The 13,124-nt window shown below is 38.3% G+C and overlaps 1 protein-coding gene across 1 annotated transcript; it reads left to right on the top strand.

Annotated features, from left to right (window-relative positions):
• Positions 1-977: 977 nt before the first annotated feature.
• On the top strand, positions 978-3,592 carry LOC122329611. The gene is made up of 5 exons (XM_043225953.1): positions 978-1,115; positions 1,765-1,862; positions 2,008-2,154; positions 2,462-2,673; positions 2,880-3,592. The coding sequence occupies exons 2-5, from the start codon at positions 1,765-1,767 to the stop codon at positions 3,104-3,106; spliced, it is 684 nt and encodes a 227-aa protein (XP_043081888.1). The 5' UTR covers positions 978-1,115; the 3' UTR covers positions 3,107-3,592.
• Positions 3,593-13,124: the final 9,532 nt, after the last annotated feature.

Here is a 13,124-nt window from a genome sequence, read left to right as displayed (position 1 = left end):
ATAAATGCACAGATCACTTAGAGATTTAATTTTTTTTTCAGTCTTAATTTGCACACATTGTTGCATGCAGCACATCGGTCCACTCATAAATTGGGCTTGTGAGTTTGAAACGATCTTTGTATGCGTTTATCAGTGTTGTTCACATCTGGCCCTCAAGTTCTACTGTCCTGTAGAGTTTAGCTTCAACCTAAATCAAACACCCCCGAACAAGCCAATCCAGAGAGGTGTTTGATGACGGGCTGGTGAGCGGGATCAAGGATGGAGCTGAACTTCGACGCACTAATGGCCCTCAAGGGACAGTTTTTATTTTCAACATATGTTGTCATTCATTCGCTTTTAAATGTTTACAAATGCCTGTTATTTAACAATTAAAGGTGCTGCAAGAATTTGTAACTTTTCTAAATTAATGAGCGCGCTCTCCAAAACGGAAGTTTTGAAACCCGGACAAAGTCCAGTCGAACACCTTTGAAGCGGCTCTTCGGGATCGCTTGGAAAGCGCAGGCAGGAAAAAATCTCCATCTTCGACGCAAATCTAATTTGTGCAAACTATTAAAGTTATTAACCGTTAAACCAACCGCGCGGTAAGCCTGACCAGGTCAGGTCCTCGGCTCGCGCGTATCGTGAGCTTTTAGGTCGTCGGATCATTCGCCTGCGACGCGTGTCCCGAAAGCGGCTGTGGTCAAGTTCGGTCGTAACCAACGGAGTTCAAAACAACGGCGAATGTGGTCGATATTTTTTAGGAAACACATCTCTGCACGATTCGAGGACCATACCGACTCGTGACAAAAACGTTCAGTCCGTTTGCGAACCAGTTTAACTAATTACTTAAGTAGTAAACAACTTGTCTAGATGGTGTAACCGTATTCAATTTAACTAACTAAAAAGTATAAGAGTCTATACGCACATTTTTTTTTGTTGTTGAGCAGTTTGGCGTAATATTTATTATCATTTCTTATAAACAAGTAGAGAAGTTATTCAGTGTGGTGTAACCAGAGCCCCGCCCCCTTCGCTGGTGTAACCGACATGTAGAAAGGCGTGCTGCTGTCATGTGACCGTCAAACAGGAAATGGTGTCTCGGAGACGAACCCTTCAAATCGTGATGGCTGTGTGTCAAGGTTAGTAAGTTATGCCTGTCCAAATAGTGCGCAATTGATCGTTTTATTACGCAATAAAGTGCGTTTACGGGCAAATGCCGTCTGCTGTGAAGCTTTGAACGTTCATAAATCACGGTTCTTTTTTCACAAATGTGGTTAGAGCCGAAATGTCAAGTGGTGTAACCAATAGCTCCATTTGACACACGCGCCGCAAGATCTAGCACACGAACTGCGGCGATTTCCCGATGCCGAAAATGTATTTTTAATTCCTGGCCATGTCGTTTTTACATGTTATCACTCTCGTTAGTTGTCATGTGCTCAGTACGTTACATAAACACTTTAACGCACAGTTAAATTAATCAAATATTGTGTGAACGTTGAAATGAATGTAACATGTAAATGAACTGCAAGAGCAGTGCACAGTGAGTTATAGCTGTATTTCATACAAATAGCACACTTATAACGAATACTGATTTGATCGCTCACTTTAACGTAGGCATCTATTAAAACTAGACTGCAAAAAGTCGATTTTTGTATATTAATATCTGCTTTGTTAAAGCGTAAGTCTAACATTAAGTCTAAAGTTAAGCGCACACGTTCTTTCCACATATGTACGTCATTACCGTGTTGTAAGAAGCTTTTTTTTTGTTTATTTATTTTTCATTCATAGATGCCACTATCAAACAACGAGAAATCGGCTCGGCATAGAGCAAAGGTGAACGCTGATCCTGTTGCCAGGGCCAGATACCTTGAAAAAAGAAGAGAGAGGTGTTCGATTTATATTCTACAGATAATCTTAAATTCTAAAAGCAAATAATAAAAAAAAAGTTATGCTATTAATAAACAAAAATGCTTTTTATATGTTATATGTTTTTTTTTGCAAAAATGGTTCCCTTTTGTTTCAAATTCTTAGTTATCAGCGACGAAAAAGAGAGGGAAAGACTAAACATCCTCCAGTAGCCGAACTCTCTAAAGCAAGACAGGAGGAACTGAGGCAGAAATGGAGACATTACCAGAGAAGCCGCAGGAGCAAGATTCGTGATTTACCACTGCAGTACTCGTATGTGCTTTCAGCCCGTTTGATTGTGTGCAAACCATAGTTTTGCAGCGCTTTTCATCTTCCTCGTATTCCTGCTGTGTTTTGGACATTCTAAAAGCTAGTTATGCTTGCAAAAAAATTGGATATAGCAAATTTAATGAGCTCTCTGAAACTACTTGATTAATCTTAAGTCATTTAGTAACTTGTAAATATATATGTGTGTGTGTGTGTGTATGTTCTGGTATGACATGGATGGATTGTGCACAAAAATATGAATATTAAGCTTTGAATTATGCCATGATTGTCATATAATATTATCTTTCTGCAGCTCTCAGGTTGAGATGAACTCTCAGTGGCTGCAGGACTTTGCTCCATACTCTCCCAGCAGTGAAGCTGACTCCAGCTCCGCCATGCTGGAAAGTCCCGTGACCAGCTACAGCTGGATAAAACAGGAGCCAGAGACCGTAGTAATCCAGTGTGACAATGTGAACACCGAGACAGAGCAGGACACAACTCCAAGCGGTGCCGCTTCCATCTCCAGTACGTGATTTGTCATTTACATTAGCTTATAAGCATCTCTAAAACACAATAACGAAGACATTTATGAATCATATGCAGTGATGTGGTTTGTACGGTTCTGTCACGTTCGAATCCCAGTTGCAGTTGGCTTGTCGGTTAGAGAAGTCTTCTCTTCTTCAAATGCATGTCGTAGCGATATGGTCATGTTTTTCTGTCTTTCTCAACAGCGACGCCTCCGATCGCGGGAGATTTGCCCAGCAGCGTTATGCTGACCATCGCCAAACTTCACTGTTTGCTGGAGAGCAAACAGGAGAAGATCGACATTCTGGAGAGACAGGTGCAGGACTTGCAGGAGGATCGCAGGTTCCTCCGCTCACAGATCGAGAACCTCACCGGCGCTCTCTCTGCTCGTGTCTGTCGAGGGATTTCAGACGAAACGGTCGGGAAACGTTAGCGCGTTTAGGTCGGAGCATAAACTGTAACTGAACGGACTCTCAATGTTCAATCATTCGTTGTTTTGTTATTGTTATTTTATCATTGTTATTAATTTATGTAAACGGACAATTACGCATTAGGCATTCAAATCTGTTTTATTATTATCGTGATTATGATCGTAATTATTATTGTTAAAGATAATTTACAAAGTTAAAATGCACTCACCCTCATGTCGCCTTCATATGTGTATGGCTTTTTAGGGACCATAACATTTCTTTGCTATCTTTTGTTGTTAAAGTTGTGGTCACACTTACCACTGTTTATCAAATATATATAAAATTCTGTTATTTCAATAGCAGCTTGTGGCTATCACCACCAGAATATTCACCCATCCGAAAACACAAATAAGCTAAATCGATCCTTGTTAAATTGTAAATGCTGTCAGCATAATTCCACTTAAATTATAACAGAAAATTATTTTTATTAAAGTTGAGACTGTTATAGACATCAGCAGTACTCCATGTCTGAACACTAGAGGGCAGTCTGGTAACATTACTGTATGAACGTCCCGCTAGCAGGAACTACATTTGGAGGAAAGTGGAAATGTTTAATGGATAGTTCGCTAAAAATGTCGTTCCAAACCTGTTTGACTGCATGTCTCCAGTGATTTAAATATGTATTAAAAAGTCCGGCTTTTCAGCAAATAATTAAATAATAATAACAAAATAATAGTGAAAAAAATAAAGCAAAATAATAACAATTTATGTTCCACACATGAAAGTCATACCGTTGAAACATGAAAGTGAAAGAAATTACCACAGAATTGTCCTTTTGTCAAACTCGGAGACATGCTAAGATACACAGAGACGGGCAATGAGGTAACATGCTAGCGGTGTTTTTACACGACGGGAGCATTTCATATATTCAGTCAAAATGACGAACTCGGGAAGTTTCTTCTCGACAGGTAAGCTTTCAAGTTGAAATTATTTCTAATAGTATAAACCTTTCAGTTCCACTAATGTTCGACACGCTACTTTGTTTACAATTAATAATCTAGCGTGACCATAAAAATAGAGCTTAACTTAAATGACATGGGTGACATAACCATAAACTGTTTAAGTGTATATTTTTACACAAGTGACATGCTGTCTTTTCAAAATGTGATGTACTTTCCATCACAGCAAACATTTTGAACCCTAATGAAGTTTAATCAGAAGTTAGCACGCTTGCTCACTCTGGAGACGAGGTAGTATTCAAGTTAGTGTTAGTAAAGTAAAAAAAAAATATTAGACTTGATTTGTGGAAATAAATCAGAGTAAATATCACTTGAACCAATGATTTCTTGATGAAAAAACCTTTATTTGTCTGTTGTAAGTTGTGGCTGAAACGCTATATTGACCAATCAGCTTCCAGGACCACACACATTTTTTTTTTTTTTTTTTTATCCTGTATGAAGATATCATCCTTGTGATTTTCACTGTTTTTCTTTGTGGAGAACTATAAATAGCTGATGTCTTCACCAGTCGAATGAGCCCCAGATGAAGGTTTTCGGGCACACTCAACAGGAAGTGACAGAGCGGCGTGTTTTCACCGTCTTCCCGCTGTTTGCCGTTCAAGTGGAGTGACAAATTAGCAGTGCAAAGCCATTATAGGGCTCCTCTGTGGCTGTTTATCTTTCCGTGGGACTCTATCTTTGTCATTCACGCACTTTTTCTGGGCTTCCTGTCTCTCTCTCTCTCCTCAGTTTGTCTCTTTCTCTTTTTTTTTGAACCAACAAAGCAACGATTGCTGATTGCCAGTAAGGCCTCCCTTTGCAGTCATTTCTGATGGGACGACTTCCGATACATAAGCAGGCTGAGAGTGTGTCCACCTGCTGTCCTTTCAGAGCAGACAGCTGTGGTAGATGGCTGAAGGTACCAGAGGGTCTCGCTGAAGGGGGGGCGCCGTGCTTTGAACTTAATGGGGCCTGAAGCATCATAACGACGTGACTGGAATGAGGGCCGAGCGCAGCAGCTGCGGCGGTTTCATGTGAGCTGAACGTGTGGCAGGTGCAGTGGTAGGATTTTGAGCCAGAGTTCACCATCCTTCCTCATGAATCTGCTCTTCTGTAAGAATCCAAACGCCTGATGAATAGAGAACACCTGCAGGCTCATTTGACCAGATGACCAGTCATGACTGCTGTATTTCCTTTACCACGTTGGAACACGTTTTCTGCCAGAAGCGTTTTCATAACTGCTTCCCAAGTTTCATTTTCTACAGTCGTACCAGTTATGTATAGATTATGACAGAAACCAATCAGATATTTTTACATGACAGTAGTGGAGCTGGAACTTTCCAGGATTTGCTTTCCAACATTGTTGTTATGATGCTCTGAAGTTTTCTTTCAGTGTAAATATATATATATATATATATATATATATATATATATATATATATATATATATATATATATATATATATATATATATTAGACTGAAACTTTTATATATGTTGAAATAAAAAGGTCTGAAATTTTGTTACATTGATATTGGTATTTAAAAAATAAAATATATATTTTTCCAGGTAATTGTAAATAATCTCCTTTTCATCTGGTTTTCCACATTTGTTTGTTTGTTTGTTAAATAATATTAAATATATAGTTTATTCATTATTTGTATGTACATTACTCTAAAATGTTTAGCCAAAAAAGGGTAAAAACATTAACTTAAATTTTCCCTATTTTATTGATAAAAAAAAAAAAGGTTTTATAAAAATAAAAATATGCTCAAGAAAGTATTACATTTGTTGAGTAAGAGTTATTTTATACCATTACATCTAAGGATTTAATGGTTTAAAATAACTCACATTCTGCTTAAAGATCATAATAATCATGTGTTGGAAATGTTTTGGATCACCTGGAAAAGACGCTTTTGGGTGCGTGTACTTCGACTTTTTAATATTATTTTTCATACGATAGGCGTAGTGTAAATTGTATTGGCTTTTGTGTGTGCATTATGTGTTTGGCCTGTGGATATAGTTTCAGATCGCTAATTAAATCAGGTTTGAGTTTAGTTTAGGACGTTGTCTTGGAAAGTAGGTGCTTAGACAGTGAAACAGCTTACTATTATTTTGGAAAAGTGTCACAATAAGACTGATTTCCCTTAGTAGGCAGCAGGCAGTGAGTGACCGATGCTTGTATCTGTGGTGGTGGTGTTAAGGCCCACAGACCAGACAGAGAACTAACCACACACTTGATCTATTATCCAGGTTAGTGTATTGATTGTTTCGGAATAGATCTGTAATGTTCCACTAAGCCCTTGAAAATCAAAATACAATGCATTTCTTTGATTTTCTTCAAGCAGACCACCTCAGGGGCATCATGTGAGGTTTCCTGTTTTGTCTCACTCATCTGACTTATTTTCTGTTTCTGTAAAGCACAAGAATCATCAGTCGTTTGCAGCCGTCGTATTGGATGTCGCTCACCAGCTTTGGTCTGGACCGCCACACCATCCTCTAAAAAACAGTGTTCGCGCTGCGTGTTTCTGCCGCAGGGTGTGCGACTGGTGTCTTAAAATAACCAACGCACCATCCTAAGTGGGTCAGGGCAGGAAGTGGATGCCAAAGGCCCGCACATGCACCAATGGGCATACATCCTGGTCATTTTCCCTTCAAGCTAATGTGAAGAATGATATAGTGTTTAATGAAGGTCAGCGTATCACTGACACCGTCATTGTGACGGAAATTGCAGGGAGTTATGCATACTGCTCTGTTTTTCACGGCCTTGGCCGTAGCCATTTGTTTTGGTGACTTATTGAGTTAATTCTGTTATAGTATGCTAGTTATACTAGTACACTAATCTCACAAAACATCAAATGATTTTTAGTAATGACCATGAGTACAAATATTAATGTTAAAGCATATAATGATATTCTATGAATATTGGATTATTGGATATTTGTAAAGTAGTTAAACCTGTTCATTGGAAGAGGTGACCCAATACTTTTGGCAATATAGTGTATTTTTTTCTATATACACATTCTAATACTTTGATTTGGTGCACAAGAAACATTTCTTGATTTCATTTCCCATTATCCCATTCGTTTCCCATTCCCATTATTATTATTTTAGCTGACGTTGTTTTAGAGAAATCTTATTGACTAGCGTAGAGATTCTAATTCATATGATATTTGAAGTCATTCATTGTTTCTTTCCGTTCCTGAAACATGTGCTGGACATTTTTTGGCGAGCTCCTTAGATATCCTCAGACACAAGGGGGCAGGCACGCATTCTGCTGTAAAAGCGAATCGTTAAACGTCTTTCTGGCATATGCAGACATACATGATTATTGTGGTTTTTAGGGGTGTATTTGTAGCATATGAGCGGATTGGATGCATGTTGTTGTTGGACTGAAGTCAAACTGTGAAATTCTGTGGCTTTGTCGTGCCCTGTAATCATGTAACATGAGTTGATTGAACACAAACGGCACATACGTCTTCGTGAGCAAACAAAAGCGTAGGAAACATTATTACTTCCCCTCATTGTCTCTATATAAATCAATAATGGCACTGAATACAAACCAGAGGCTCCAACGCCCTTATACATATTAATCAGTGAAACATTACATATTAATGAAATTTCATTACCAAATTAAATCCGTACACTGCAAAATCTCTTTTCAATTTCAGATTTCCGGCTGTGTTGTTTTATCAACAAGTCTGCAGGTACTGACATCGCTCACATGTTCTCCATCTGGTTGGCGCTGATAAGAACTTCCAAAGGCCTTCTGGGTAATAGTCTTCGCCGACTTAAAAAGCTGGGATGTAATGTATTCTGGCTGAGACGGCCCTGCCAGCAGCCTGCGTCTCCTGCCCCGCACAATCAGCTGTGAAGTGTGCGCTTGTCAGAGACGAGTCTCTCTGAGACTGATGATTCACGCTGCACCCCCATTTCAGAGAGAGAGAGAGAGACAAAATGGCTGCTCTCAGGGCCAGAGGGGGAGCCAAAAATCGTCACGGCAAACTGAAAATTGCGGCAGAGATTGAATGGAAAAATACCGCTTCACGCTCCGAGATGAATCCACTTCAATTTAGACGTCATGACGATTTCTATAGGAATCGGTTGATGATCGAATATTTGCGTGTTTAAATGGTTAAACAAGATTTAAATACCGCACTGCAGAAATACCGATGAATGTCAATATACCGGTTAAGAACTGAGATATGTTTCACTCCAAAATCGAAAGATTTAAATAACATATTAATGCATTGCAGTAATGTTTTTTGTGTGTGTGTGTGTGTGTATTTGGTGGTCAAGTTTTTTTTGTGAGATTCACTATAAATGCATACGTGATTTAAAAAAAAAAAAAACCAACATGTTCTGTTTTTGCAAATAAACTATGTATTTGTGCTGTCAAAATATTAATATGTAAATACATGCATATATATATATATATATATATATATATATATATATATATATATATATATATATATATATATATATATATATATATATATAGTATATATTTTGAAATTATTTCCATGTATATAGCAAATATATCTATATATAGCATATTTAGATTTTTTTTATATATATGTGTTTAAATTTATATAGACATAATAAGTATACACAGTATACTCTCATGTATTATGTACACAGAAACATTTATTTTGGAATGCAATTAATCATTTGACAGCACTAATATATATTTACACACACAGAGACACAAAACGTTTTTCTTCTTCTCTGGGTGGGGTCTGTCTTCGTGTTCACAGACTTCCCCTCATGCTCAGAGGCTTGTGGGATATGTAAAAAGGACACAACCTCTATTTTCTGGGTCACGAGCTACGGTTTATGCCCCAGGTGTCAGCTTCGTAAGGTGCATGACGGGATGCCAGATTGTATAGATATTACATGCAGGGAGGCAGGAGGGGATGAGTATCTGAAAACAGTAATTTTATTTTTATTTTTTCAGAAAGTCTCAGTAACTTTCCAGGCTTTGTGTAGTTAGTTTTACTTTCACGGCACTGCAAAGGTCAGTGGCATTTTGTAGATTTAAATCGGCCAGATCAGTTGTGTCAAATTTGGGTCACACAAGAAGTAATTAGTAGCAAATTTATTCCCATTTAATCTAACAGAGAAATAAGTAAATGAATGCTCAGCATGCGTATCAGAAAGACAAAGAAGGCTTGATGATATGTATTCCGTTACGCCCCTTTCCACCTCCTCCACCCAGCTAGCTTCAAGCGCTATGACGATAGAAAGAACAGACGTCAGCAAGGAACAAGTACGTAAAAGAGATTTCTCTCAGTCCCCCCTCCTTGCATCTTTATTTTTGGTCAGACGCACCAGGAGGTTTCGTTTCTTTTTGTAGTGTGCGTGTGACGTTGTGCTCGGCTGATGTTTGACCGCCTTGTGTTCTCTCTCTGAAGAGTTAATGACAGGGAAAATTAGAAAAGGACTGAAATTATGTAAACTGCCGGTCATTATCAGCCAATCACAGTCTGTCATATCAGCCAATACAGATAGATGGGGTGCAGAGTGGTAACCAATGGAAACACATTGGTACTGGTGATGCCTCTAAAACACAGTGCCCTGCCATGAGGAGCGATGGGATTTCAGTGTGATTTAAGCGCTCCATGTTTCCGTTAAGGTTTTCGGGAAGGTATAATCCCGCCCTTTGCGAGGAGAAGGGAGAAGCAGATGCCATATTCTTTATTTTTTCTCTCAGTTTGACCCTTTTGATAAGCCTGGTTAATGATGTGACGATGGGCTCACCTGTTCAGCCACAAAGGAAACGTTTTTTTGCTTTTTTTAGGAAACATTTGGGTTTTTAGAGCGCGTGTAAGAGCTGCGAGAGTGTGTGTTCTGTGAGCCAATGGAGATACTGAAAAGAAAACTACAATATTACATTTTCTGGAAAGAATATTAGTGGTGCTATTCTGAGAGGGTGTTGCTATGTGGTTGCTAGGTGAGAAAAGTGCCCATTGTCCTGTCTCTGTATGTTATTTCCTAGATTTGGTTTAAGTCCCTCCTTAAGTATAGGTTTTTTTTTAATTGACAAAAGTAAGCCACAAGCAGTACAATGGTCATTTTTTTTACATTTCAACTACACTAGAATGTTTTGTTACGCATAAGACACTAAAAAAAGACTGACAGTCAAAGATGTCCATCTAGCACGTTTAGAAAGAAAAAAAAACCTATGGAAAAATAATGGATTGCAATCTAAAAATTTGTTCTGTGTGGCATTGTAATGCATTATAATGTTTTATGTGAAGTATTCAAAGATCATGTGTAGGACGAGTTACACCCCCAAAATTTAATGGTGGTATATAAAATACTGCCAACTTGCATTAGCAACCACCGCTGATTTTTACAATTCAGTGTGTTTTTCTTAGTTACAAATAGCTCTATCGCTGTACCCATAAATGAGTTTCTAGAATTGACACTATTTCCATACATTTGTATGGCATTTTCCATTGATCGTGTCAAATTCAATTACCTCATGGTGGCGTATGTGGGAGGATGTAGTGAAAATATAAGCATGAATCCGATTGGCTGGCTGTCGGTCGTGCTCAGGCGAGGTGATGCAGGCGGCTGAGAGACTCATCAAACTGGGACAAGAGCTAGATGAGACGGCTGGAAAATCCTCTCTCAGGCCTGGGGAAGCGTGAACCAACCAGCAGCCTGAGCCCCACGTTCATAATGTCGTTACGATTAAGGCAGCACTAGAGGTCCAGCAAAACATGACACCCAATACAGACATTTTGATTGAAAATATATTTTTTTAATTTTTTATTAATTTAGTTTGCTTATACAAGTGGCATCACAATCCTTTTGTTCATACTTGGGGTAGATGTACCTAGATGTATTTCAAACCACTATCCTTGAGTACTAAACATTGGTGTGCAAATTATCGTGTACACTGTAATGTTGGAGCTACAGATAAGTCAAATAATGCCGATGTTGGATATTATATTTTTGAGTGATCATGGCTGACAATAAAACAGTTGGAAAACCACTTTGATTTTGGGTTTGGAACAACATGGGGAACAACATTAATGACAAAATTTATATTTTAGGGTATAACCCTTTAATCAGAGGGTCTATGGTTGAGTGTATCTATGTGTTTTTTCTGTTCTGTTTCTGTTACCTACAGATAATGTAAATAACCCATAGGCTTACTTCCATGTTGAGGAAAAAGGTGGGTAGACCAGAGGTGTCCAATCCCGCTTCTGAAGTTTAGCTCAACACACCTGCAAGTTTGTTCAGCGGGGTGGCAAACCTGTCCCCTGAGATCCACTTTCCTGCAGATCTTAGCTCCAACCAAATAAACTAACCAAACACACCTGGACAAGCTAATCGTGCTACAGACAGCTGAAATTGATCAGGATTGGACAAAAATAAGACGATCCAACTGGATCTTAAGTTGTCTAGTCCTGTTCTATAGTGTGTTTGAAATGGCAAGCTACTGTTTGTGTAGATTGATAAGGAGCAAACTTTGTGCCTATATAATGCATACAAATAATGTTTAGTATGAATTAAATCCAGACATACTACATTTGTCATGCTGTCATTGCCAGTTGCCGTTCACAGCTCTTCTCCTGTGGCTTCATGGATAGGTGTCCGTTGGTTGTGCACTTCAGAATCTGGGTGGAAGTATCAGGTAATCTGGGTACGAATACTATGAACCGCCTACTTTTTTCACATACTGTACTGTTTATTTAACTACTATATAGGGGGGAAGTAAGCATATATGATGCAGGGCTAGTAATTCTAAAGACCTTGTTTGGCTTGTTAAAGTGTGTTTACTTAAACTAACGTTGCTTTCCATGAGCAAGACCACTCCAAAACCACCATAGGAATCCTACAAAATCGCTGTAAAAAGACCTTAACAACTGCATGGCAATGCCTTGACAACCACCTACACTGTAGCATCATTGTGGCACTAAATAAAGTCACCAAAGTTAGTCATATTGCAGTGTTCTTAATGCTGGGGTAAGACTCATCCTTCTGGTGGTTAGATATGGAAGAAGGGTTATACAAGCCTCTGAAGGCTTGATGAGCTATTTGCTCATTCTGTCAAGTGCCTCTCACTGACATAACAGCTGTGTAGTTGATAATAAGCTTACCAGAGGTTATGAAATGGCATACTTTTTTTTTGTATGGTTCAATATTTCCATAAGTCCATATTTCGACTACATATCTGACTTTACACTGATGTAGAAATTACTTGAGGGTGGGTAAATGATGAGAATTTGAATTTTTGGGTAAACTATTCCTTTAATTCAGTGTTTTCTTCCATAAGCCAAACTTTTATGCAAATGCCAGTTATTTGTGTATAATACACAAATAGGTTTGATTAAATCATTAAAGAAAAAAAACAATTTCCTGTGGAAATTGAAGTTCACTTCATATGTAGATGAAATGTAGAATTCAATTTGTACATCAAAGATGTCTATTAATATAGATTCAATTAAGGCACTGCATGATGACTTCAAACAAGCCACATCAAGTGCAGTAAAATTCAGCAGTCTGTGTTAACCAGTCTCAAAAATGAAGCCCAGACCGCATGTGGTTTTGTGTTTCACAGTGTAATGTGTAAAATTTTGTAGGGTTAATTTTGCAGAACAGATTAAAGCAATAAAAAATACATGGTTGTTTCCCTCAGTGTCCTTCAATTCACACTGCAATATTTTGTTTTTCTGCAATATATATTGCGATATAGCCTTAACTCTATTTGGAAAAGAAAAATCAGTGTTTGGGATGATTTTGTAGACCAGATGAGTAGCCTTAATCAGCATAGGAAATAAACATTATAAACATGGATTAATATAACAGAACAAAGATACAAGTTATTTCAGATTAGTCTGAAGTGATCCAGAAGAGAATCATTGACCCTCTCCACGAAGATGTTCACAAAAGGGTCATTGCTGAAAGGAGTGCCGTATCAAAGCATATTAGGTGCAAAGTTTGCTGCAAGGAAGAAATTGGGAAATTGAGAATACTGCGAAGCAAAGCTGATTCAAACACTTGGGAGAGCTTCACAAGGAGTGGAC

Source organism: Puntigrus tetrazona, chromosome 24 (genome assembly GCF_018831695.1).
Source record: "Puntigrus tetrazona isolate hp1 chromosome 24, ASM1883169v1, whole genome shotgun sequence".
NCBI classification, from domain to species: domain Eukaryota; kingdom Metazoa; phylum Chordata; class Actinopteri; order Cypriniformes; family Cyprinidae; genus Puntigrus; species Puntigrus tetrazona.
This window is presented reverse-complemented; position numbering and strand designations above follow the sequence as displayed.

Bases quoted from the DNA above. Each gene is read 5' to 3' on its own strand.
- LOC122329611 (XM_043225953.1), top strand. From the start codon at position 1,765: ATGCCACTATCAAACAACGAGAAATCGGCTCGGCATAGAGCAAAGGTG. The intron at 1,863-2,007 runs GTGTTCGATTTA...TCAAATTCTTAG, and splicing joins CTTGAAAAAAGAAGAGAGAG to TTATCAGCGACGAAAAAGAG. The intron at 2,155-2,461 runs GTATGTGCTTTC...ATCTTTCTGCAG, and splicing joins GATTTACCACTGCAGTACTC to CTCTCAGGTTGAGATGAACT.